The sequence below is a fragment of the Salvelinus alpinus genome, chromosome 5 (genome assembly GCF_045679555.1).
Source record: "Salvelinus alpinus chromosome 5, SLU_Salpinus.1, whole genome shotgun sequence".
Lineage (NCBI taxonomy): Eukaryota > Metazoa > Chordata > Actinopteri > Salmoniformes > Salmonidae > Salvelinus > Salvelinus alpinus.
Window position 1 is genome coordinate 84955863 of NC_092090.1, and position 24302 is coordinate 84980164.

Here is a 24302-nt window from a genome sequence, read left to right on the forward strand (position 1 = left end):
GCGAAAAGGGCGTCCTTGATTAGAGGGGAATAATGAAAACCAGAAGTGTAATCTCCTCAAAATGTGTGGGAGGAAAAGTTTAAAAAAATAAGAAGATTGTACTAAAGGTACAGTTGATAAAGTATGTCCTTTCAATTTGGCATCCATGCCATTTTCTTGTTTTGTTTGTCTCTAACGTGCTTGTATACACATTCAATAGGACTACTACTTGCAGAGAAGGGCTGATACAGCTTCCAAAGATGGCTGCCTGCTACTTTTAGCAGGATCGGTGGTATCCGGGATATTGGGTACGTACCCACTCGGAGGTTACCCAATTGATGTAAGCTGTGGACGTCCCAAGGAAATCGAATAGTACTAACCCTTGTTGCAGTGTTGGCATCACTTGACTCCACTTCCGCGTTTTCAAGCAAGCCAGCTAAACATCACAGCTTCCTCCCCCTCCCAACGAGAATGGAAATCAGACTGCAACAGTGCTGAATATTAATTGAACTAGCTATGTAAAGAGTCTCGTAGCTAGCTTATAAAGTGGACGGACCATTCACTGTCAAAACATATCCTTGCTTAAACAGTGAAGCGGCTATCAGGTAAGATTTATCAACAACTAGCTACGCTAGCTAGCCTTAACTGTTAGCTAGCATAAAGGTTGGCTACTGTACATGAATCAGTGGCACATAGTTATTTATCAGAGGCAGACTCATATGTTGATGTCCTGAGATTTGCCCCGTGTTACCCTCACTTTTCAGAATACATTTCACTGATTCAAAATATAGTTAGCTAAGCTAAAGTTGTAACCATGTCCAGATATTATATTCTAGTTAGCTACTAACGTCGTTAACTAGGCTACATCATGCTTAGCTAAGCGCTAGCTAACGTTTGCTGTTTTAGCCACATAACTAGGTAACTCATTTGTCTGTTCTCCCAACTATTCAAAAATAGGCTTTTTTATCATGTCTGATCAGTGTCTTCTAATTACTTTAAACAAATCAGATTAATCTGACCTAATTAGCGACCAATACATTAGGCCACACAATAACCCATATCGTTGAGTTTAATCAGCTACTGCTAAAGGCGCTTAGTCTCGTACAAACCATTCTGACTTCGCGGATACCTTGACGCGAAACAATGTGAGCTCGCGAGATCAGGATGGTTCGTACGAGGTTATGAGTCTCTTACTCGCTCAACTGGTTGTTTTACTGTCCTTGTAGTATGTACACTGAACAAAAATATCAACGCAACATGCAACAATTTCACAGCTCATATAAGGAAATCAGTCAATTTAAAATAAATTCATTAGGCCCTAATCTACGTATTTCACATGACTGGGAATACAGATCTGCATAGGTTGGTCACAGATACCTTTTTAAAAGTAGGGTCGTGGATCAGAAAACCAGTCAGTATCTGTTGTGACCACTATTTCATGGAGCGCGACATATCTCCTTCACAGAGTTGATCAGGCTGTTGATTGTGGCCTGTGAAACGTTGTTCCACTTATCTTCAATGGCTGTGCGAAGTGCCTGGAAATTGGCAGGAACTGGAACACACTGTCGTACACGTCGATCCAGAGCATCCCAAACATGCTCAATGGGTGACATGTCTGGTGAGTATGCAGCCAGTGGAAGACATTTTCAGCTTCCAGGAATTGTGTACAGATCCTTGTGACATGGGGCTGTGCATTATCATGCTGAAACAACATGAGGTGATCTCTGCAGATGAATGGCACGACAGTGAGCCTCAGGATTTCGTCACAGTATCTCTGAGTATTCAAATTGCCATCGATAAAATGCAATTGTGTTCATTATCCGTAGCTCATGGCACCCCATACCATAACCCCACCGACACTATGGGGCACTCGGTTCACAACGTTGACATCAGCAACCTGCTCGCCCACACGACGCCAGAGTGCCATCTGCCCGGTACAGTTGAAACTGGGATTCATCTGTGAAGAGCACACTTCTCCAGTGTCCCAGTGAGCACTTGTCCATTGAAGTCAGTTACGACACCGAAATGCAGTCAGGTCAAGACTGGTGAGGACTATGAGCATGCAGAGGTACTTCTCTGAAACGGTTTCAGAATTTTTCGGTTGGTCAAACCCACAGTTTCATCAGCTGTCCGGGTGGCTGTTCTCAGACGATCCCGCAGGTGAAGAAGCCGGATGTGGAGGTCCTGGGCTGGTGTGGTTGCACGTGGTCTGCAGTTGTGAGGCCGGTTGGACATACTGCCAAATTCTCTAAAATTACATTGCAGGAGGCTTATGGTAAAGAAATGAACATTCAATTCTCTGGCAACCGCTGTGGTGGACATTTTCAGTCAGCGTGCCAATTGCTCGCTCCCTCAACTTCAGACATCTGTGGCATTGTTGTGACAAAACAGCACATTTTAGTGGCCTTTTATTGCCCCCAGCACAAGGTGCACTTGTGTAATGATAATGCTGTTTAATCAGCCTTTTGATATGCCCCAGCTGTCAGTTGGATGATTTATCGTTGGTAAATGAGAAATGTTCAGTGACGTAAACAAATGTGTGCACAGTTTGAGAGATTAACTTTTTGTGCATATGGGACATTTCTGGAATTTTTATTTCAGCTCATGAAACATGGAACCATCACTTTAGATGTTACGTTTATATTCAGTATGGTGAGGTGCCTACTTTCTCCTGACATTACCGTGGTTTGAGCAAGCCCCATTAGCAGTATTGTTAGCTAGCTAATCGGATAGCTATCATTACCGATGTAGATATGTTTTGACAGAGGTAGGTAATTTGTTAATTGTGAAGCATGATTTGCATGCTCTTCCAGTTGAGTTGGTTTCATGCATTATCAGCTCCCTATAATCCCGGATACTAACAATAGTGATCTTGACAATAAAGCTGTTCCTGTACCAGTTATTTGCATTGACTAACTTGAGAGGCAGACACACAGTACAGACCTGAGCACAACACAGCTTATGACATGCAAGAAACCCGAAACCTTCTGCAAAGAACTAATGTAAAAAAGGTCTACCCAAACCTATTTCACAGCACACCCACCAAGGACTATAGACACCCAGATTTAAAGGGATACTTCTGGATTTTGGCAATGAAGCCCCTTATCTAGTTTCCCAGAGTTGGATGAACTCATGGATACAATTTTTATGTTGTCTCTGCATCCAGTATGAAGGAAGTTAGAGGTAGTTTTGCAAGTCAATGCTAACTAACGTTTGCGCAATGACGAAGTCCATCGTATAAACTAGCATGTTAGCAGTTACCATAGACTTTGTCATTGGGCTAACGCTAGTTAACAACTTCCTTCAAACTGCACGCAGAGACCGACACGAGTATGTCTTGACTCTGGGGAAGTAGATAAAAGGCTTCATTGCCAAAATCCTCAAGTATCCCTTTAACCTTTCACTGAACTGCGTGATATATTTTACGCCCTGTGGTCACTAGGGCTCTTTTTTTAGGTGTTTAACCAATGTCTCTCACTCTCTCTCGTCTTCAGGAGGCAATGGGGGGGTTGGGTAATGGTCGTCGAGGGGGGCGGTCTCCTCCTCTTATGATTGGTGCTCTGATCGCTTGTGTCCTCGTCCTGGGTTTCAACTACTGGGTGTCAAACTCACGGAACTTGGAGTTACAGGTGTGTGATCTTTAATCAAATATTTTTATAACTAAACCAATATAGTTAATCTGTTGTTTACAGTGGGAGGGGGGGGTGTAAGTAATGGCTGGGGTTTAGGTTTAGAGAAGGGCATAAACTAATCCCAGGGTTACAGTCCGTGTTTTTGAAGTGGATTGGAAACAAGGCCGAGCCAGTTGGAGAAGTTGTAGAGAAAGGCAAGCTGTTTACCATGAATATGGTAAGCTGAAGTATGTGATTAGAACAAGGGCCATGTCACAGAGAGCAGAATGAGTAAGCTAATTTTGTACCGCTTAAGTGTTTAAAGAACAGGGTTTGATTCTCCAAGCCTTTGTTTTGAATGATGCTACTCTGACCCTGTGACACCCTGTGTGTGCTGTGGTGGCGGGCAGACAAAGCTGTACGAGTTGGAGGCGCAGATGCGTCGGGCGGCGTCAGAGCGTGGTGCAGTGGAGGTGAAGAAGAACGAGTTCCAGGAAGAGATTCAGCGACTGAAAGAGGAGAGCAGCCGCATGCAGAGCCTGAACAAGAGGCTGGAGGGAGTCCACAACACCTGTAGCCAGGAAAAGGTAGTTTACTGTACTGGAGTGTACTCACCTGAGCACTGCATCATAGATGGACGCATAATACACACCTGAGCACAACACCACTTCTAACTTGCACACACACAGTTGTTCATCAACACGCAACCCTCAGGACAACGCAAAGTGAAAAGTGTGATCAACACATTTGTATATTCTAAATGTCATTGAATCAGTGCTATGGACTTTTCAATGGCAGAAAAATCCCAACAGTGTAATAAAAAAAGTATACATTTTCAGACTGGAAAAACACTGTAAACTTAAATGACTAAAACCAGAGATGAAATATGTAGAAAAGATAATTTACCTATATATTTTTCTATAATAATCTTTGAGATTTTACAATCACCTAAATAGAAGTTAGACTGGTAGAATTGAAAATTCCAAAAACAAGTAATTTTGCAGTATTGATTTTATGTTTGAGTAAAAGATCACCGCATTAGCCATGGTAAAATGCATTGGATTGCAGGACATTTGCTTTAAAACGGCAACAGTTTCTCAGCTCCATGGCAAACTGTGTAGAATTGCAGGAAATTCACTTTGTCGTTTTGAACATTCTTCTCAGCTCCATGTAGAAATTTGTAGAATTGCAGGAATTTGGCTTGATAATGTAAAAAAATACACTGCCAAGATGTGGCCTCTAAAATTAGTACTATCAGTTTCTTTGTGATCAAGGATTGTACTGAGTTGACCATACTCTATACGCCACCTTGCTGGTAGCCAGTCCTGAGTTTCCCTCACTCAGATAGGTTCCTTCATCCGTAGATCAGTGTACCTATTGTTTATGGAGTGTTTGTGTGTGAATTCCCAGTAAAGGTGTGATACCATGGCAGCATGGAAAGGGAATTGTGACCATCTGAGTACCATCTGGGTTCACAGTCACAGATAAAAAAAGAGTCATGTCTGTTTTCCTTTAGGCAAGCCAACTGATAAATATATCCTCCAGTACCAAAGTAATACAGGACCTGAAAAGTAAGATGCTTTTTTTTGTTGCTTCTGCCTACCTGTCTCTTTTCTGTCTTCAGTGTTGTGAATTCTCACTCTCTTAATATCCACCAAAGTTGATTATTTTTTTCCCCCAGTCAGGACTTAATACTACCTGTGAATTTGTCTCTGCAGGTCAGTTAAATGAGCTAAATGAGGACCTGGGTAAAGTTCAGAAAGAGTTCCAGAGTTGCCAAGGCAATCTGAACACCCTGAACAAAAAACTCACCTATGACATGTAAGGCCCTCTATTATACACAGTCCAGCCATTTATGGAGCGTGTATGACAGATAATCATGCATCACACTTTTAGGGTCTTATGTGACCTTGTCAGAGGTCATTTATCAAATCTTAATGTGCAATAATAACATGTGGTGTTTGTGTAGGACTCAGTGTAATACTCAGATACTAGCACAGAGGGAGGACTGTGCTGAAAAGGTGGCTGCAGCCAAGCGGGAAGTTCAAAAGAAACTCGAGATGAAGAACCCAGCAGTGTCCTCCCAGGTAAACCGGTAACCATGTTCAACACTCACATTGTAGACCAGGGATCATCAGCTAGATTTAGCTGTGGGACGAGGTTTTTCTTGACCGGATGGTCGGAACACAATAGTTTGTAGACTGCAAATTGACCGCAAGAAGCCCAAACGGATCATATTTGACAAAATATATTTCACCTCTTGCTTACATTAGTATACAATCACGTCTTATCTATTACGCGTGGGAATACTTGAACAAACTTAAAATCATTTGGTGCTATAACAAAATGTTTTGCTCAACTTGAGGGGCCAAAGAAAATAATTTGGGCCGCACGTTGGGGAACCCTGTCGTAGACCTTACCTATCCCCCATTAACTGGCTCACTCATTAAGTACATCCAGGGATTTGACTCACAATCAGAACATTACCCGACATGACCCTGAACAGTGGCTGCCTGGCAAAAGTCCCAACACAATTTCCATAATCTGACGTACTGAGTTTAGTTCACCATTTGTATCTATCCACCACTGATAAAAGACCCTGAACATCATGCAGTATAGCTTGGCTGAGCTGTGTGTGTGTACACAGTGGTGAGAAAGTATGTGAACCCTTTGGAATTACCTGGATTTCTGCATGAATTGGTCATGATCTGATCTTCATCTGTCACAACGATAGACAAACAGTCTGCTTAAATTAATAAAACAAACAATTATACATTTTAATTTAAAACACTGTGTAAACATTCAGTGCAGGGTGGAATAAGTATGTGAACCCTTGGACTTAATAACTGGTTGACGCTCCTTTGGCAGCAATAACCTCAACCAAATGTTTTCTGTAGTTGCGGATCAGACCTGCACAATGGTCAGGAGGAATTTTGGACCAGTCCTCTTTACAAAACTGTTTCAGTTCAGCAATATTCTTGGGATGTCTGGCGTGAACTGCTCTTGAGGTCAGTTGGGAATCTGACTGGGCCACTTCAGAAGGTGTATTTTCTTCTGTTGAAGCCATTCTGTTCTTGATTTACTTCTGTGTTTTGGGTCGTTGTCCTGTTGCATCACCCAACTTCTGAGCTTCAATTGGCAGATGGATAGCCTTACATTCTCCTGCAAAATGTCTTGATAAACTTGGGAATTAATTTTTCCATCAATGATAGCAAGCTGTCCAGGCCCTAAGGCAGCCCCAAACCATGATGCTCCCCTCCATACTTTAGAGTCGGGATGAGGTTTTGATGTTGGTGCTTTGCCTTTTCTCCACAAAGTAATGTGTGTTCCTTCCAAACAACACAACTTTAGTTCCACAGAATATTTTGCCAGTAGCACTGTGGAACATCCAGGTGCTCTTTTGCGGATTTCAGACGTGCAGCCATGTTGTTTTTGGACAGCGGTGGCTTCTTCCGTGGTGTCCTCCCATGAACACCATTCTTGTTTAGTGTTTTATGTATCGTAGACTCGTCGAGATGTTAGCATGTTCCAGAGATTTCTGTAAGTCTTTAGCTGACACTCTAGGATTCTTCTTAACCTCATTGAGCATTCTGTGCTGTGCTCTTACATTTATCTTTGCAGGACGGACACTCATAGGGAGAGTAGCAACAGTGCTGAACTTTTATAGGCACTTCGTCTTACCGTGGACTTACTTTTTTCCCTCACTGTATTTGATCCCCTGCTGATTTTGTACGTTTGCCCACTGACAAAGAAATGATCAGTCTATAATTTTAATGGTAGGGTTATTTGAACAGTGAGAGACAGAATAACAACAACAAAAATCCAGAAAAACGCATGTCAAAAACGTTATAAATTGATTTGCATTTTAATGAGGGAAATAAGTATTTGACCCCCTCTCAATCAGAAAGATTTCTGGCTCCCAGGTGTCTTTCATACAGGTAACGAGCTGAGATTAGGAGCACACTCTTAAAGGGAGTGCTCCTAATCTCAGTTTCTTACCTGTATAAAAGACACCTGTCCACAGAATCAATCAATCAATCAGATTCCAAACTCTCCACCATGGCCAAGACCAAAGAGCTCTCCAAGGATGTCAGGGACAATATTGTAGATCTACACAAGGCTGGAATGGGCTACAAGACCATTGCCAAGCAGCTTGGTGAGAAGGTGACAAGTTGGTGCGATTATTCGCAAATGGAAGAAACACAAAAGAACTGTCAAACTCCCTTGGCCTAGGGCTCCATGCAAGATCTCACCTCGTGGAGTTGCAATGATCATGAGAATGGTGAGGAATCAGCCCAGAACTACACAGGAGGATCTTGTCAATGATCTCAAGGCAGCTGGGACCATAGTCACCAAGAAAACAATTGGTAACACACTACGCCGTGAAGGACTGAAATCCTGCAGCGCCCGCAAGGTCCCCCTGCTGAAGAAAGCACATATACATGCCCGTCTGAAGTTTGCCAATGAACATCTGAATGATTCAGAGGACAACTGGGTGAACGTGTTGTGGTCAGATGAGACCAAAATGGAGTTCTTTGGCATCAACTCAACTTGCCGTGTTTGGAGGAGGAGGAATGCTGCCTATGACCCCAAGAAACCATCCCCACCGTCAAACATGGCGGTGGAAACATTATGCTTTGGGGGTGTTTTTCTGCTAAGGGGACAGGACAACTTCACCGCATCAAAGGGACGATGGACGGGGCCATGTACCGTCAAATCTTGGGTGAAAACCTCCTTCACTCAGCCAGGGTATTGAAAATGGGTCGTGGATGGGTATTCCAGCATGACAATGACCCAAAACACACGGCCAAGGCAACAAAGGAGTGGCTCAAGAAAAAGCACATTAAGGTCCTGGAGTGGCCTAGCCAGTCTCCAGACCTTAATCCCATAGAAAATCTGTGGAGGGAGCTGAAGGTTCGAGTTGCCAAACGTCAGTCTCGAAACCTTAATGACTTGAAGAAGATCTGCAAAGAGGAGTGGGACAAAATCTCTCCTGAGATGTGTGCAAACCTGGTGGCCAACTACAAGAAACATCTGACCTCTGTGATTGCCAACAAGGGTTTTGCCACCAAGTACTAAGTCATGTTTTGCAGAGGGGTCAAATACTTATTTCCCTCATTAAAATGCAAATCAATTTATAAAATTTTTGACATGCGTTTTTCTGGATTTTTTTGTTGATATTCTGTCTCTCACTGTTCAAATAAACCTACCATTAAAATTACAGACTGATAATTTCTTTGTCAGTGGGCAAACGTACAAAATCAGCAGGGGATCAAATACTTTTTCCCCTCACTGTATTAACCTCAAGGCTTTTAGAGATACTTTTGTAACCCTTTCCAACATTATGCAAGTCTGAGATCTTTTGTTCAAGGCATGGTTAGCTGACTCCTGATTCAAATCAGATTTTATTGGTTTAGCAAATGTTATTGCGGGTGTAGCGAAATGTTTGTGCTTCTAGTTCCGACAGTGCAGCAATTTGCTTTTGGAGGAGTCATTAGCCTAGGGGTTCACATACTTTTTCCAACCTACACTGTGAATGTTTAAATTATGTATTCAAAATAGACAAGGAAAAATACAATCATTTGTGTTATTAGTTTAAGCACAATTTGTCGTATGACTTAATACATTTTCTTTCCACTATGTCATTAGTGGTTTTGTTTGTTAAATAAAAAATACACAAGATGGTATGAAATTGATACAACTTTAACTGTATTTTCCCTGCAGACAAATGCAGCACCCACACAGAAAATTGCCTCCACTGAGGTGGGCGTGTCAGATAAAGAGGGGCCTGGGAAGGCAGGGCTGGACGACACTAAGACCACTCCTGTCCACGGCCACGCCCCTGAACCATCAGCGGCCAAAGGTCCTGCAGTGGACCTCAAAACCTTAGAGCTGGAGACCAATGAGATCGCAGTAGACAAAGGTACAGGCCAAGATGGCTGCTCTCATTGAGGGTGGAAGGATCTGGGCCAATAAGACAATTTCATACCAGCTCTCCCACTTCTTTATCAACTCATCTTTGACATGACATTACATACACACCATTTATACCACAGTCATATTCACCATTACCCCTTAGGCAAGTACAACACGTATTGAATTGGTAGTTTTGTTTCTGAGAGGCTGACATGTGTATGTTGTCTGATACGAACTGGATGCTGCCCTTTATCTAGCTCTCGACACTCCTGCGCTATCCCCTAAAGAGTCCCTGCCCTCCGCTGATGCTAAGGGGGACCAACCGGGGCCTGTAGAGGGGGCCAGTAAGCACCAGAAAAATAACCTGACCGAGGACACGGAGCTGGAGGTGATGGACACACACGGAGGAGAGCCTCAGATAGAGGGTATGACTCGCACAGCCTCAACCATGCACCCACCATCTCAGAAACTGTATAACCTCCTCCATACCAGATGTTCCACAAGTCCAGGGAGGATAAGCCAGTTTGTCCCGCCATAATTATGTGAAAGTATCTAAAATGGGAAATAGTGAAACCTAGTATTGCCAAGGTTTTTGCCTTTACAGAGTCAAAGATGTGAGAAATGGAAACGGACGCCAATCTTTTTCCCCTCCAGATGCCGACCCTGGTGCTGATGACATTCAGCTTAGCCAGTGGAAGGAAGAAGAGGCTCCTATTGGTCAGGAGAAGGTGGAGGATCCTGAGGAGGATTACGACGCAGACAAGCCGATAGTGGGCGGGGTCGACCCAGACCAACGGAACCAGATGGCTGAGAACATAGGTGGGTCACACTTGTATAGGGGGGGTCCTAACGTCACACTCGTATAGGGGGGGGGGGTCCTAACCAAACTGCACATTTCTCTAGTAAAGGCTACTTATCGTAATGAACGATGTCAGCAAAATGCCTGCGATAAGTGATTGGTATAGTCGGTGTATCATCCCAGCTCTAATGTATAGTAAAGATGCTGATGTATTCACTCGTAGATAAGGAGGCTGAACGGGAAATGCAGGAAGAGCTGGCGGACTACAACGGAGACGACGAGAACGAAGGAGAGTTTGAGGCTGACAAACAGGCAGAGCTCGCTCAGTTCTGAGGTAACACACACACACAGTCTGTTTTAGTGATATAAATATATCTAATCTTTGGTCTTGTTAGGTGGTTGGAGAAAGGTGGGAGCTAAGACCCTCCTCCATTCACAATCTACTACCGAACCAGGGAGGGACTACAGCTCAACAGAACTGTTGTCAAGACTACCGTCTGTGTAAGACTTCTGCTCTTTCAGTGAAAGCATCTCACGGTTCGCCTTAATATACTTAAGTCTTCTGCAGTGAATGTATATTTTGTCGGGAAAACAGACTTTGGATCTCAGAACTGCTATAACCATGGATGAAATGATAGTTTGTATGTGATAACCCAGATCGTGCTGTTAGAGAACTGTACTCCGATTCACTCTTTAGCCTTGATGTGCAGTTAGTTACACTTAGCAGTTCTTACAGTAGTTTCATAAACCAATAGAAAATGAGATGTCATGCTGTATGACAATGTGAATAAGGTTTTTGTTTTATAATTTGAAATATTTGCAGGGATCATTCAACCCTGCATAGTCAAAGCTTGATGGGCATGTGTCCTGCTCACCATAGAATAACTATTTTGTAACTTGTTGGTAAAAGTGGCCTCTGTGCACCAGGCAGACCCACTACTGTAAATGTTTCAAATACGATTTTTTTTATTATTATAGCCGACTCAAATGGAAATTATGGTTGAACATAGGTTTGATTTTTTTTCTATTTAGATTGTTACTTACTGTTAAATAATCTGTTTTTTTATTGAGGAAATGTAGCACAGAAGGATGACAAAATAAATCATTTTAATAACATAGTCAGACAAGTTTGTTTTTGGTATTGTAAAGGATGTAGTTCTTCTGTCCTTTGGGATGTCTGGTATTTGTAGTCCTTTACCAAAAAGACAATTGTGTAAAGGATGATCTTGTCCTGGTCAACCAACTTCAGACACTGTCTCCCTCTGTCCTATCATAGCGACCACAGTTACGCAGATGGAAAAAGTTGGTGTACGGAGACCGGGTCAGGGAGGTGGGTACGAGTTGTCAGTAATGCAGGGCTCTGATTCAGATGATCTTGACCACAGGGAAGTACTTGTGAGTGGAGAAATCAAACTCCGGTAGTACCTAGAAATGGGGAGTACCATTTGATCACAATGTTTCAATTTCCCAAAATATTTTGTAGTGCGTTTTGCTCCTCGCATTGTTGTTACCTTTGTCTCCTTCTTGTGCCCGCCGGCAAGTAGCTTCATGACCACAATGTTGGGTTTGGCCACTTTTAGGATGCGATTCACCTGCATCAACCAGCAACGCAAAAAAAACTCACATTTAGACTCAAACTTGAGGCACAACCTCTGTCACTATTAGGGGTTAAAAGGCTTACTGACCTCTGGGTCAGGGCTGGGGACGTTCTCCAGGATCAGTTTGGCCTGCTGGAAGTGTTTACTGGCTGCCATGTAGAGGTCAGCTGACTGAGGAGGAGGACTGTACTTCTTCAGATCAGACATATCCTACAGCCAACATAAACCGAGAGGCACAGGTCGTCTTTTTAATCTCCGCTATAACATGTAATTCCTGAGCGATTCTGTGCAGCATGTCTGCAATTTAAGTCAACCTGGAATGCACAACAGATGCATGAACACATGCATACAATCAGAGCTAGCAATGGTTGGTAATACTACTGTACCTTGAACTGAACGTAATGGACTGGCGGGGGAGTGATCACACTATTGAAGGGGGCAAAGCGATGCTCGTAGCGCACCTGCTCGCTGTCCAACTCAAACTGCGGCTTCCGTACCTTTCCGTCCATATCCAGGGCTATCATAGTCTGGACCAACAGACAGGAGTTCAGTGTGTGTGTAGTCTTGATAGAAAATGGGACTGCAACGGAGCCAGGACAGAGTACATGTGTACACTTACCTTGTACATGCCAGCACACATGTTTTGGTAGGCTTGGCTCATGGTGATTTCTCTGCTGAGGGGGCGAGCTGAAGGCGAAAACACATTCTTATTGAGGAGCATGTTATGGCTGGGTGGCGGCAGTGTAGTACCAGATGGATTAAATTCAATGTAAATAATGTATGATTTAATCCTGACCTCCTTGACCCTTCTTCTTCTTCTTGGTTTTCTTGCTGCTACGTCCTTTCTGCTGCTCCTCCAGGAGGCGCTCCTCAGCCATCTGAGAGCTGTCCGCCCGACTCAGAGTGGACATGAGCCATGCATACAGGAACTCTGACAAATACCTACACACCACCTCAGTCAAGCATACCTCAATCAAGTGAACACCGGACATATTTTCTTACGGCGCAAATCGGTCAAGTGTACACATGGAACACACTTTCTTACGGCACACACTCACCAGTAGATGTAGTAGTACTCGTGCATGCTGTAGAGTTCCAGCTCGAAGCCGCTGAGCAGGTACTGGATCATGATGCGCAGGTTGTGGTAGAGGATCCAGGTCCCCAGGCAGGCCAGGTGCTGTCTCTGGGGCTCCAGCTTCATCAGCAGGCTGTGCAGCGCTGCGTCCACCTTCTCAGCCTGCAGGGGGTGCCCCCACACCAGTCAACCACAGGAGAACAGCAACATACAGTTGAGCACACCCACACACATTAGATAATTTACATAGCTAAACAGCAATGCATACTCATACGGTCTCTCTCACACACACACCTCATCCTGCAGTGTGGCAAACTCCTCCAGGATGTGGCCTAGTTTGTCTCTCTGCCGAGCGCGGTTGTGTCCGTGAATCTGGATGAGACTGCAAAAGGGCTGCAGGGAAACAGTCCAGGGTTGTTTTACTCCATTGTTTGGAAACATGTTTACAACTATCATGTTGATATCAAGGACTGTCAGAGCCACAGCTTCATCTATGCATTTGAGTGGTTACATTTCCCCTTATGCTAACCAAGTGGAGGGGATGCCATTTGGCCTGGGAAAAAAACAAATGAAGGATTGTGGCATTAATATAGAGGTGTATTGGAACGCAGCCAGGTGACTTACCCTCGAGCAGTGTGCGACAAAGGAATCAATGTAGTCCTTGGCCTGGTGGTTATTATACAGGCAGCACCTGCCGAGGCAGTGCATGGATCAGTCAGTTCCAAAGACAGAGGTAGAACTCTAATACCTCAGAAATGCATCCTTATTTCCTTGAGATATTTGAACGCAAGATTGCCACCATATTACAAATACCAATTCAGAGCTCTAATGACTTTAAGGCAGGATGCATTTCTAAAGCATTTGAAGGTAGGGCCATAGAAAGAAGCACTCCAATCTTCTATGACTTACTTGGAGGAGAGCACTGGTGGGCTGACAAAGTACCTCAGAGCATCTTTGATCATGTCGTGCATTGGTTGGGTCCCAAACACTTTCTTATTATCGATCAGGAACGTTGTCTAGAGACAGGGAGGGGATTCATCAGAACTGGATCAGAGAATTGTCCAGATGCACCAATCATGAGGGAGAATGTTCCTTACCTGCAGCAGAGACCTGGAGAGGACACAGGGGGACTGCTCACTGAACTCACAAAAAAAGTCCTGAAAGCAGAATATTAAAACGACATTACTACAACCTTTAACAAATGCTCGAACATGCAAACCATTATAGAAGTATTGTCAGAATGTAATGTTGAAGTACAATAGTATTGTCAAAATTATTCTTGTAGTATTTACAGATGTAGTACCAGAATTCCATGTAGGTTAGTTGTGTTGATGACCTCGCACACGGTCTTAATGCGGTCGATGAGCTTGCTGAAGTAGTTGACCATCTCCTCCCTTTTGATGATCTTGGCGTAGCGTGGGAAGGTGGGGGGCAGTAGTCTCTGGTTCACAAGTGGTTCAAACCCCATCATGATCGGGTGATCTGGAACGCAGGGAGGAGGTCAGGGTTCAGAACTGTGAGTGGTTCACTTGCGGTTAGAGTTTTTCTAAGTGAGAGTAGCATTCATTTTATGGTAGTGAGTAACACATTGGGCCTAGGTGCCATTGTGGAGTGTGTGTGGGTGTTACCTCCTTTAGTAGTATCGTTCTGGGACTGAATGCCATGTTCGATGCTGGAGCGGAGGGCTGGGAGGAGATCTGCCGCCTGCTGCATGAGTTTCTGAGCTTCACTCACTGAGCTGGTCTGACAGAGCCAACATGACATCACATGCTCAATCAAATAAATCAACCATTTGTTCCTTTTTTAGTAAAGCTAAGCTAAAAGTGTGTGGTGTGCTTCTACATCTGCATTGCTTGCTCTTTGGGGTTTAGGCTGGGTTTCTGTATAAGCACTTTGTGACATCTGTTGATGTAAAAAGGGCTTTATGAATACATTTTATTTGTGTACCTCTTTTTTCGTGAAGGCGATCAGCGCTGTCAGTAGAAGGCGTGTGAACTTGATCCGACTGAAAAGTGCCAAACACTGCTGATGCTGAGAAAGGAGGCAGAGAAACAGGTTAATAACAAGTCACTCACACACTATACAGTGTACAAAACATTAGAAACACCTGCTCTTTCCATGACAGACTGACCAGGTGAAAGCTATGATCCCCTTATTGATGTCACCTATTAAATCCCCTTCAAATCAGTGTAGATGACTAGGAGGAGACAGGTTAAAGAAATATTTTTAAGCCTTGAGACAATTAAGACATGGATTGTGTATGTGTGCCATTCAAAGGGTGAATGGGCAAGACAAAATATTTAAGTGCCTTTGAAAGGGTTATGGTAGTAGGTGCCAGGTGCACCGGTTTTAGTTTATGAAGAACTGCAACGCTACTAAGTTTTTCATGCTCAACAGTTTCCTGTGTATCAAGAATGCTCCACCACCCACGGGACATCCAGCTAACTTGACAACCGTGGAAAGCATAGGAGTCAACAAGGCCAGCATCCCTGTGGAACGCTTTCGACACCTCTTAGAGTCCATGCCCCGACAAATTGTTAATATTAGGAAGGTGTTCCTAATGTTTTGTACTCTCAGTATCTTTGTAGGCACTAGGGACACAGATTTAGCTCTGTCGTAAAATGTTGATTCCGACCATCTAGAGACCTCTCCATTTTGGGGGATTGGTGTTTTTCCCCCTTTTTTTCTAGCTGCAAATTCCAGGCTTGTCTCAATGAAAGGCTGCCTCATTCCCACGCTCTGGTGTACTGGCCAGGGCAGAAGGCAGGGGTAATAGATATTGCTAATCCCAAATGGACCCCTACACTACAGCCTATGCACTCTGACAGAATTGGATGTAGAGATAAGTTGTCCTCTGATAGCAATATGGTGAGAATCCCTCCTATCCTAACACCTATCAAATCCTCCATAGATCTCCACAAGTGCATAAGGTTTAGGGGTTGATTTGAGATTGGCCATAGATGCAGTAAAGAGGTCAAACCGTGGGGGATAGAAGGGGGATACCGGATTGGCAAACATTCAACAAATCTAACAAAGTGGATAGATATGTCATAGCCGTCATGATTGATGTATTGCAACAGGCCCAAAAGGGGATACTAAAGTCAGATTTTGATGTATTTGGCTATTTTCGCTGTATAACATTTAGAAGTTGTTCCTTTTCAGGTTTAGAAGAAGTAATTGCTAAATGCTAACTCCTGTTCTTATAAGCTGGTAGCATAGCTAGCATACAGAAATCAGTGGTGGTAGTCTAAGTAGTTTTTAACTGTAATGCATTTGATTGGTGACGCTGACATGAACATGTATTGGGGTTGACATCCATACCAGCTTTATACTGAGATGTTTACCTCAACATAGTGTGGAATACACATAGGCTATTGTTTCTAAATGTAGGCACATTTTACTGGGGGGCAGTTAGGAGATTCAGGATCTTTTCCCCCATGCATTTCTATTGTTTGGTTTGAGTTCCATTGACAGCTTTACTGCATCTATTGGATGAGAGAGATGGGGTGGACTGGTTGATATACTCAGACAGAGTAACTGATAGTCTTACCTCCAACTCCACCTCTGGGTCCCGCTGCTCACCCTGGCGACTGCGTGTGCTCTACAGGAGGAGGAGAGAGGGGGAAAAAAAGAGGGTAAGGAGAGCGAGGAAGAGGAGAACGCGTGACGGACGAGCTGTGGAGTTATGTTAGTGGCACAGAGTTGTATACACTAGCGGCCATCTCAGCTAAGTATCAGATACATTATTTAGTAATGTATTTTGTCACTCTGCCAGAGTCTAGTCGTGTTCAGTTGTTAGCTGTATTCGCATCGGTTGTGAGTTCACGTGTAAGTGGATGGTGAAGACAGTAGTATGCATGTACCTTAACTTTCCTCTGTAACTCATCCTCCACATCCTTTAGCATACCTGTTGGTGCCATTGACATGTATAAAGTTAACTTGGCACACACACATCACTACATTATTATTTTATACCTGCAATGCCAAACATGGAACTTAAGTCACCACATGAAAATCACCTGTAACCCGCAGGTCTGTCACATTGTTGGCCATCTTGAAGCCGTACGTCATGGCCTGGAAATCTTCCTAGAGACAGGACATAGAACAGGATCTTAAATATTATACCTAGAACTAAGCGTTGTTTCAGATCAGAAGACCTAGGAGGAACAGTGGACATACAGTGCATTCGGAAAGTATTCAGACCCCTTGACTTTTTCCACATTTTGTTAAGTTACATCCTTATTCTAAAATGTATCAAGTAAAACATTTTACTTAGCGATCTACACACAATACCCCATAATGACAAAGAGAAAACAGGCTATTAGACATTTTTGCAAATAAGAAAACAGAAATACCATATTTATTCAGACCCTTTGCAATGAGACTAGAAATTGAGCTCAAGTGCATCTTGTTTCCATTGATCATCCTTCAGATGTTTCTACTTGTGGTAAATTAAACTGATTGGACATGATTTGGATAAGCACACTCCTGTCTATATAAGGTCCCACAGTTGACAGTGCATGTCAGAGCAAAAACCAAGCCTTGAGGTCGAAGGAATTGTCCATAGAGGTCCGAGACACGAATCTGGGGACGAATACCAAAACATTTCTGCAGCATTGAAGGTCCCCAACACTAGCCTCCATCATTCTTTAATGGAACAAGTTTGGAACCACCAAGACTCTTCCTAGAGCTTGCCACACAGCCAAACTGAGGAATCGGGGAGAAGGGCCTTGGTCAGGGAGGTGAACAAGAACACGATGGTCACTGACAGAGTTCCTCTGTGGCGATGGGAGAACCTTCCAGTGGGACAACATTCTCAGCAGCACTCCACCAATCAGGCCTTTATGGCAGTGGCCAGTCGGAAGCCACTCCTCAGTAAAAGGCACATGTCAGCCCGCTTGGAGTTTGCCAAAAGGCACCTAAAGGATTCAGACCATGAGAAACAAGATTCTCTGGTCTGGTGAAACCAAGATTTAATTGGCAGCATCATGCTGTGGGGATGTTTTTCAGCAGCAGGGACTGGGAGACTAGTCAGGGTCGAGGAAAAGATGAACAGAGCAAAGTACAGATAGATCCTTGATGAAAATCTGCTCCAGAGCGCTAAGGACCTCAGACTGGGGCGAAGGTTCACCTTCCAACAGGAAAACGGCCCTAAGCACACAGCCAAGACAACGCAGGAGTGGCTTCGGGACAAGTCTTTGAATGTGCTTCAGTGGGCCAGCCAGAGCCCGGACTTGAACCCGATCGAACATCTCTGGAGAGACCTGAAAATAGCTGTGCTGTGGCAATCCCCATCCAACCTGACAGAGCTTGAGAGGATCTACAGAGAAGAATGGGAGAAACTCCCCAAATACAGGTGTGCCAAGCTTGCAGCATCATACCCGAGAAGACTCGAGGCTGTAGTCGCTGCCAAAGGTGCTTCAACAAAGTACTGTGTAAAGGGTCTGAATACTTATGTAAATGTGATTTCATTTTTTATATATACACTGCTCAAAAAAATAAAGGGAACACTTAAACAACACAATGTAACTCCAAGTCAATCACACTTCTGTGTAATCAAACTGTCCACTTAGGAAGCAACACTGATTGACAATAAATTTCACATGCTGTTGTGCAAATGGAATAGACAAAAGGTGGAAATTATAGGCAATTAGCAAGACAACCCCAATAAAGGAGTGGTTCTGCAGGTGGTGACCACAGACCACTTCTCAGTTCCTATGCTTCCTGGGTGATGTTTTGTTCACTTTTGAATGCTGGCGGTGCTTTCACTCTAGTGGTAGCATGAGACGGAGTCTACAACCCACACAAGTGGCTCAGGTAGTGCAGCTCATCCAGGATGGCACATCAATGCGAGCTGTGGCAAGAAGGTTTGCTGTGTCTGTCAGCGTAGTGTCCAGAGCATGGAGGCGCTACCAGGAGACAGGCCAGTACATCAGGAGACGTGGAGGAGGCCGTAGTTGGGCAACAACCCAGCAGCAGGACCGCTACCTCCGCCTTTGTGCAAGGAGGAGCAGGTGGAGCACTGCCAGAGCACTGCAAAATGACCTCCAGCAGGCCACAAATGTGCATGTGTCTGCTCAAACGGTCAGAAACAGACTCCATGAGGGTGGTATGAGGGCCCGACGTCCACAGGTGGGGGTTATGCTTACAGCCCAACACCGTGCAGGACGTTTGGCATTTGCCAGAGAACACCAAGATTGGCAAATTTGCCACTGGTGCCCTGTGCTCTTCACAGATGAAAGCAGGTTCACACTGAGCACATGTGACAGACGTGACAGAGTCTGGAGACGCCGTGGAGAACGTTCTGCTGCCTGCAACATCCTCCAGCATGACCGGTTTGGCGGTGGGTCAGTCATGGAGTGGGGTGGCATTTCTTTGGGGGGCCGCACAGCCCTCCATGTGCTCGCCAGAGGTAGCCTGACTGCCATTAGGTACCGAGATGAGATCCTCAGACCCCTTGTGAGACCATATGCTGGTGCGGTTGGCCCTGGGTTCCTCCTAATGCAAGACAATGCTAGACCTCATGTGGCTGGAGTGTGTCAGCAGTTCCTGCAAGAGGAAGGCATTGATGCTATGGACTGGCCCGCCCGTTCCCCAGACCTGAATCCAATTGAGCACATCTGGGACATCATGTCTCGCTCCATCCACCAACGCCACGTTGCACCACAGACTGTCCAGGAGTTGGCATTACATCAAAGTTGGATCAACCTGTAGTGTGGTTTTCCACTTTAATTTTGAGTGTGACTCCAAATCCAGACCTCCATGGGTTGATAAATTTGATTTCCATTGATCATTTTTGTGTGATTTTGTTGTCAGCACATTCAACTATGTAAAGAAAAAAGTATTTAATAAGAATATTTCATTCATTCAGATCTAGGATGTGTTATTTTAGTGTTCCCTTTATTTTTTTGAGCAGTGTATATAAATTTGCAAACATTTCTAAAAAACTGTTTTTGCTTTGTCATTATGGGGAATTGTGTGTAATTTGATTAGGGGGGAAAAACAATGTAATCTATTTTAGAATAAGGTTGTAACGTAACAAAATGTGGAAAAAGTCAAGGGGTCTGAATACTTTCCGAATGCACTGTAGTTTGACTGTGTCCCATAGATGGGACTATAGGAGGTATAGAGACAGTTTGTGTTAACCTGGTCCCGTATCTGTTGGTGGTGTCGTGCTAATTTATTTGGCATGACAGAGTGTGTGAGTGATAGAGTGTGAATGTGTTCCGTGCAAAAGCCCAAAGAGACCAAACGGCTTACCTCCTCGAACACGGCGGCTTTGTTGACCTTCTCGCGGGCGATGTCGCACACCTTGAGGATGCCCAGAGTGAAGGCCTTGAGGGCAGGGTCCTCTATCAGGTCGGGGTTGTGGACGTAGAGGCAGGTGAACACTGTCTGGGCTAGGGAGTGACCCTCCAGCCAGGTGATCTACACACACACAAACACACACATCTTAAAAGTACTTACGTTTGTTTTGATTGGTAATTATTATGCATAGTGGGTTGATGCAGTTTGGTATTGATAAGGAAATACAACTGACCAAGCAGCAGAAACAGGTGTCCATGATCCCAATCAGCTCAGGAAGACTGAGGTACCTCACTCTGATAGCACCATCCTAGAGAGAGCAAGAGAGGAGAGAGACAAAAAAGGAGAAGAGAGCGCGAGCGACAGAGAGGAAAAGGAGAGGTGAGGGAGAGTCTTAATGGACTATAATGCACCTCACTAAAGGTTCAACATAAAACCAACATTTTCATTTCACAGTCTGAAACTCCAGGAATCAGAGCCATACCTTGACTGCCTGTTCAAAGTTGAGGACTTTCCTGTTGACCTGATTGCCAATCATCCCTGCGTCCATCTTGGGGTCCATCATCTCAATGGCAGACATAGCCTCGAACAGGCCAAACCTGCTGAAAACGCTGCCATTAAAAGACCTAAAGCTGTGTGCGTGTTGTCTAGTTATAGATAGATGCATGTATATTGCAGCACTTCAGTATTTCACTAACACAACACATTTGAATTAATGGCCTAGAGAAGAGTGTGAGAAACAAACAGAAACACTCATACTCACAACTTGTCATGGAGCAACTCCCCAAGGTTGAGCTCTGTAAATACAACACGAGAAAACAAATACAAGAGTACTCAGTCATCTGAACTATAGTGATAAAAGCCAGAGCAGTATATTTGTGTAATAGTAGTACAGTGTATAACACCGGTATGTATGAAGAGGTACACAGGAACTCATCCTCAAACAGGAGTTTGACTAAGGTGTGAATCCTAAGTTCCACTTAAGTAAAATGTTTACTTAGTCATGTGCTGTTGTCAATGGGGTCAGCAGGTCATGCTAACTAACCTGTACCATCCAGCTTGCATTTCAGACTGGTGGCACCAAATTCCCACAGGGCTGAAATCACTGGGTCTACATTAAGATTTACTTTACTGTTTTGGCCTTTCTTTTACTGGTTCTGCAGATTTACACCAATCTTTTGATGAGAAACCTGATTTACCAGGGAAGGCATTTCAGAACTGTCCAGCAAACAAATGTGAGGAACAAGTATCATAAACCCCCGAGACACAATTCAAATCATCAGCACATCCTGAAAAACAGTGTTAACGCATGTAACAACACACAGACAGACACACGCACACTGAGTTTGTACCTTTGCATGCCCCTTTAAATTCATGTGTAATGTCCACCCAGTTTGCATTGTTCCTCATCTTCTCTGGGACACCCAGTCCCCATCCTACATCATCATCCTCTACTGATGACTTCATCACCATGGTTACAGCTGAAAGTAAAACCAGTAGGTTGTCAAATTCAAATAAGATAAAAATGTATAGAGCTATTGATGCAAGGAGACCATCCATGATATCAAATGTATAATTTTACCCATGTGTTGAGACTATACAGTGTTCGTTTACATGTACGTTGTTCACAAACATAATTTGAGTAAAACAAGGTTATATGGGTTCTGATGGAGTACAGTTTAACTCAGTCACCGAGAGAGGGTCCAAGGGGAACTCAGCAGGCTATCATTTCTGCCAGTCTGAGCTGACTCTGAGGTCTGTGGATTCATTCAATACGATAACTAGCTAACCGCAATTTGTAATGAGGCACCTGAGTCTGCTGTCATTTCACTAGCTAGCCAGTGTTAATAGCTAGTTATGCTAAATATCTTTGCTACGGTTCTTTGCTAGCTGGAGCATAATAAATCAGTCGAGCTGGCTAATATTGCCGATATTGTACTAGTACTGTAGCTAGCTAACGTTAACTAGTTTGGTCTCTCTGCATCAACACAAATTTTTAATCATACATATTACGCAATTGCATGAAACATTTTGGCATATTTTGGGGACATTTGAGGGGATCTTTGCGTTGTAAAATCACATAGCTACATACCTTGCTAACTGCTAGCGCTGCTAGATAGTCGTCCGAGGCTCCTCCTCCTTCTTCGGTGAGGTTTACGGCGGTTGGCATCCAACGTGATGGTGCATTACCGCCATCTACTGTACTGGAGTGTGAGCCAGGGACAGGGAGAAACTAAATCCTACCTGTCAGTCCCGTTGCTCTTAAAAAATATAACAACATATGTGAGACTATATCTAATGATGTTCTACTCAAAATACTCTTTAAATCAATTTCCTGTATCCCCTCCTCCCTCATAGATCTCAGCCTCTCTTTTCCCCTCTGATACTGCCCACACTGTAGCAATACCAGCTCCATGGTCTCTGTTTCCTGGCAATAATCACACTTTCCTTTTGGATGCTTTCCTATCACATTTAAGGTCTTATTCAACTGGCTGCGTCCCACCCATAATCTTGTAAAAATAGCCTCCTCTCTTCTGTCCCTTCCTGCCGTCCTCCCCTCCCCGACTTTCCTTTGTACTTGAAATAAATGCCTGCCCTTAGTATCTCTATTCCACTGCTCCTGACATCTCTACACCATCAGTGTCCATATCAGGCTTTTTGTCTCTGCCTTGCTCGTTGAAACTACAACATCAACATCCCCACTACTAAGTGCTTGTTTAGCCAGTAAATCAACTGCCTCGTTCCCCTCCACCCCCACATGGGCTGGGACGCAAGTAAATCTTATCTGTAACCCATCTGTCTAATCCTGCCATGGGTTTGTAGCATCTCATAAAGCAGGTCTTGTCTGCTACGTGAGCTGGACTGGAGACTCTAACACTGCACATGAATCAGAGCAAATAACTACTCTGTCTGGCTTGACTTCCTCCACCCAATGCAAGGCCAACAGTATGGCCATCAGCTCTGCCATATATACAGCTAGATGACCTGTTATACATTTCCTGACGTCCACCCCACATTACTGCACTACAAATGCTGACCCAGTACGTCCTGTCCTTGGATCTTTTGAACCATCTGTGTAAATGGCAACAAAATCCTGATACGTCTGCATACTGTGTATCTTAAACAAATCAGATGGATCAACACCCTCCCTATCTTTCTGTAGTCTCTCCAACACTTCTAGATCAACTACTGGAGGCGGGAGTAGCCATGGTGGATTTACAGGAATAGCTACCATTGGACTAAACTCCCTTCCATACAGTCCCATCCCCTTCGCCTGGGTATTACCCACCCACCCAAAGCTCGTGTTCTGTCTTTGCTCATGTTCCCAGCGTGCCTGTAAAATCCCTTTCGCAGGATGAGACACCCCATGTCCCTGTAGGTTGACCCAATAATTAATTGCCTGCTGCTGTCTCCTAATCTGCAATGGCATATCCCCCATCTTCACCTGTAGTGCAGACACTGGGGAGGTCCGAAACGCCCCACTACATATTCTGAATCCTTGCTCCTGTATGACATCTAGCCTTTCCAATGAGGTGCGGGCTGCTGAACCATACGCTATACTGCCATAGTCTATTACAGATCGGATCAATGAGGAACACCCAACCCACCACTCCTTCCCTGTCAGACAGCCATCACATTTAGCACCTTCTTACACTTTCCCACAACTCTCTCAATGTGTTGTGCTCAGGTTAGTCTAGTGTCAAAGTATACCTCAAGGAACCTGGGTATAGTCCAAGTTTTTCCCATATAACCTCATCTCCCACCTTCCTCCTGGTAAAGAACACTGTCTGCGTTTTCTCTACAGGGAACCTCAATCTCCACATTAATGCCCACCACTCTACCTCATCAATTGCTTCCTGACTATGTATGGGACATTTTTTTAGTTTAATTTAACTAGGAAAGTTAGTTAAGAACAATTTCTTATTTACAATGATGGCCTACCTGGGAACAGTGGGTTAACTGCCTTGTTCAGGGGCAGAACGACAGATTTTTACCTCGTCAGCTCAGGGATTCAATCC

The 24302-nt window shown here is 44.1% G+C and overlaps 2 protein-coding genes across 3 annotated transcripts; one reads left to right on the forward strand and one right to left on the reverse strand.

The window, feature by feature from the left end:
- The first annotated feature begins 384 nt into the window (after positions 1 to 384).
- On the forward strand, positions 385 to 11423 carry golm1 (golgi membrane protein 1). The gene is made up of 11 exons (XM_071403899.1): positions 385 to 584; positions 3474 to 3608; positions 4001 to 4177; positions 5107 to 5161; positions 5309 to 5411; positions 5560 to 5677; positions 9315 to 9513; positions 9764 to 9931; positions 10161 to 10325; positions 10529 to 10639; positions 10701 to 11423. Exons 2-10 carry the CDS (start codon positions 3480 to 3482, stop codon positions 10636 to 10638), a joined length of 1224 nt encoding a protein of 407 aa, XP_071260000.1. The 5' UTR covers positions 385 to 584; positions 3474 to 3479; the 3' UTR covers position 10639; positions 10701 to 11423.
- naa35 (N-alpha-acetyltransferase 35, NatC auxiliary subunit) lies at positions 11396 to 22496 on the reverse strand. 2 transcript variants are annotated; one of them, XM_071403898.1, is made up of 23 exons: positions 22376 to 22496; positions 21636 to 21764; positions 21047 to 21080; positions 20768 to 20882; positions 20519 to 20593; positions 20239 to 20406; positions 16998 to 17064; positions 16842 to 16885; positions 16529 to 16579; positions 14926 to 15009; positions 14607 to 14721; positions 14282 to 14460; positions 14076 to 14135; positions 13888 to 13994; positions 13603 to 13669; positions 13273 to 13371; positions 12962 to 13140; positions 12700 to 12845; positions 12523 to 12590; positions 12290 to 12430; positions 11991 to 12113; positions 11817 to 11897; positions 11396 to 11730 (listed from the first exon to the last, which is right to left on the reverse strand). In XM_071403898.1, the coding sequence occupies exons 2-23, from the start codon at positions 21754 to 21756 to the stop codon at positions 11671 to 11673; spliced, it is 2184 nt and encodes a 727-aa protein (XP_071259999.1). In that variant the 5' UTR covers positions 21757 to 21764; positions 22376 to 22496; the 3' UTR covers positions 11396 to 11670. The 2 variants fall into 2 exon arrangements, with proteins under 2 accessions (XP_071259999.1, XP_071259998.1); XM_071403897.1 differs by having other exon boundaries at positions 20768 to 20885.
- Positions 22497 to 24302: the final 1806 nt, after the last annotated feature.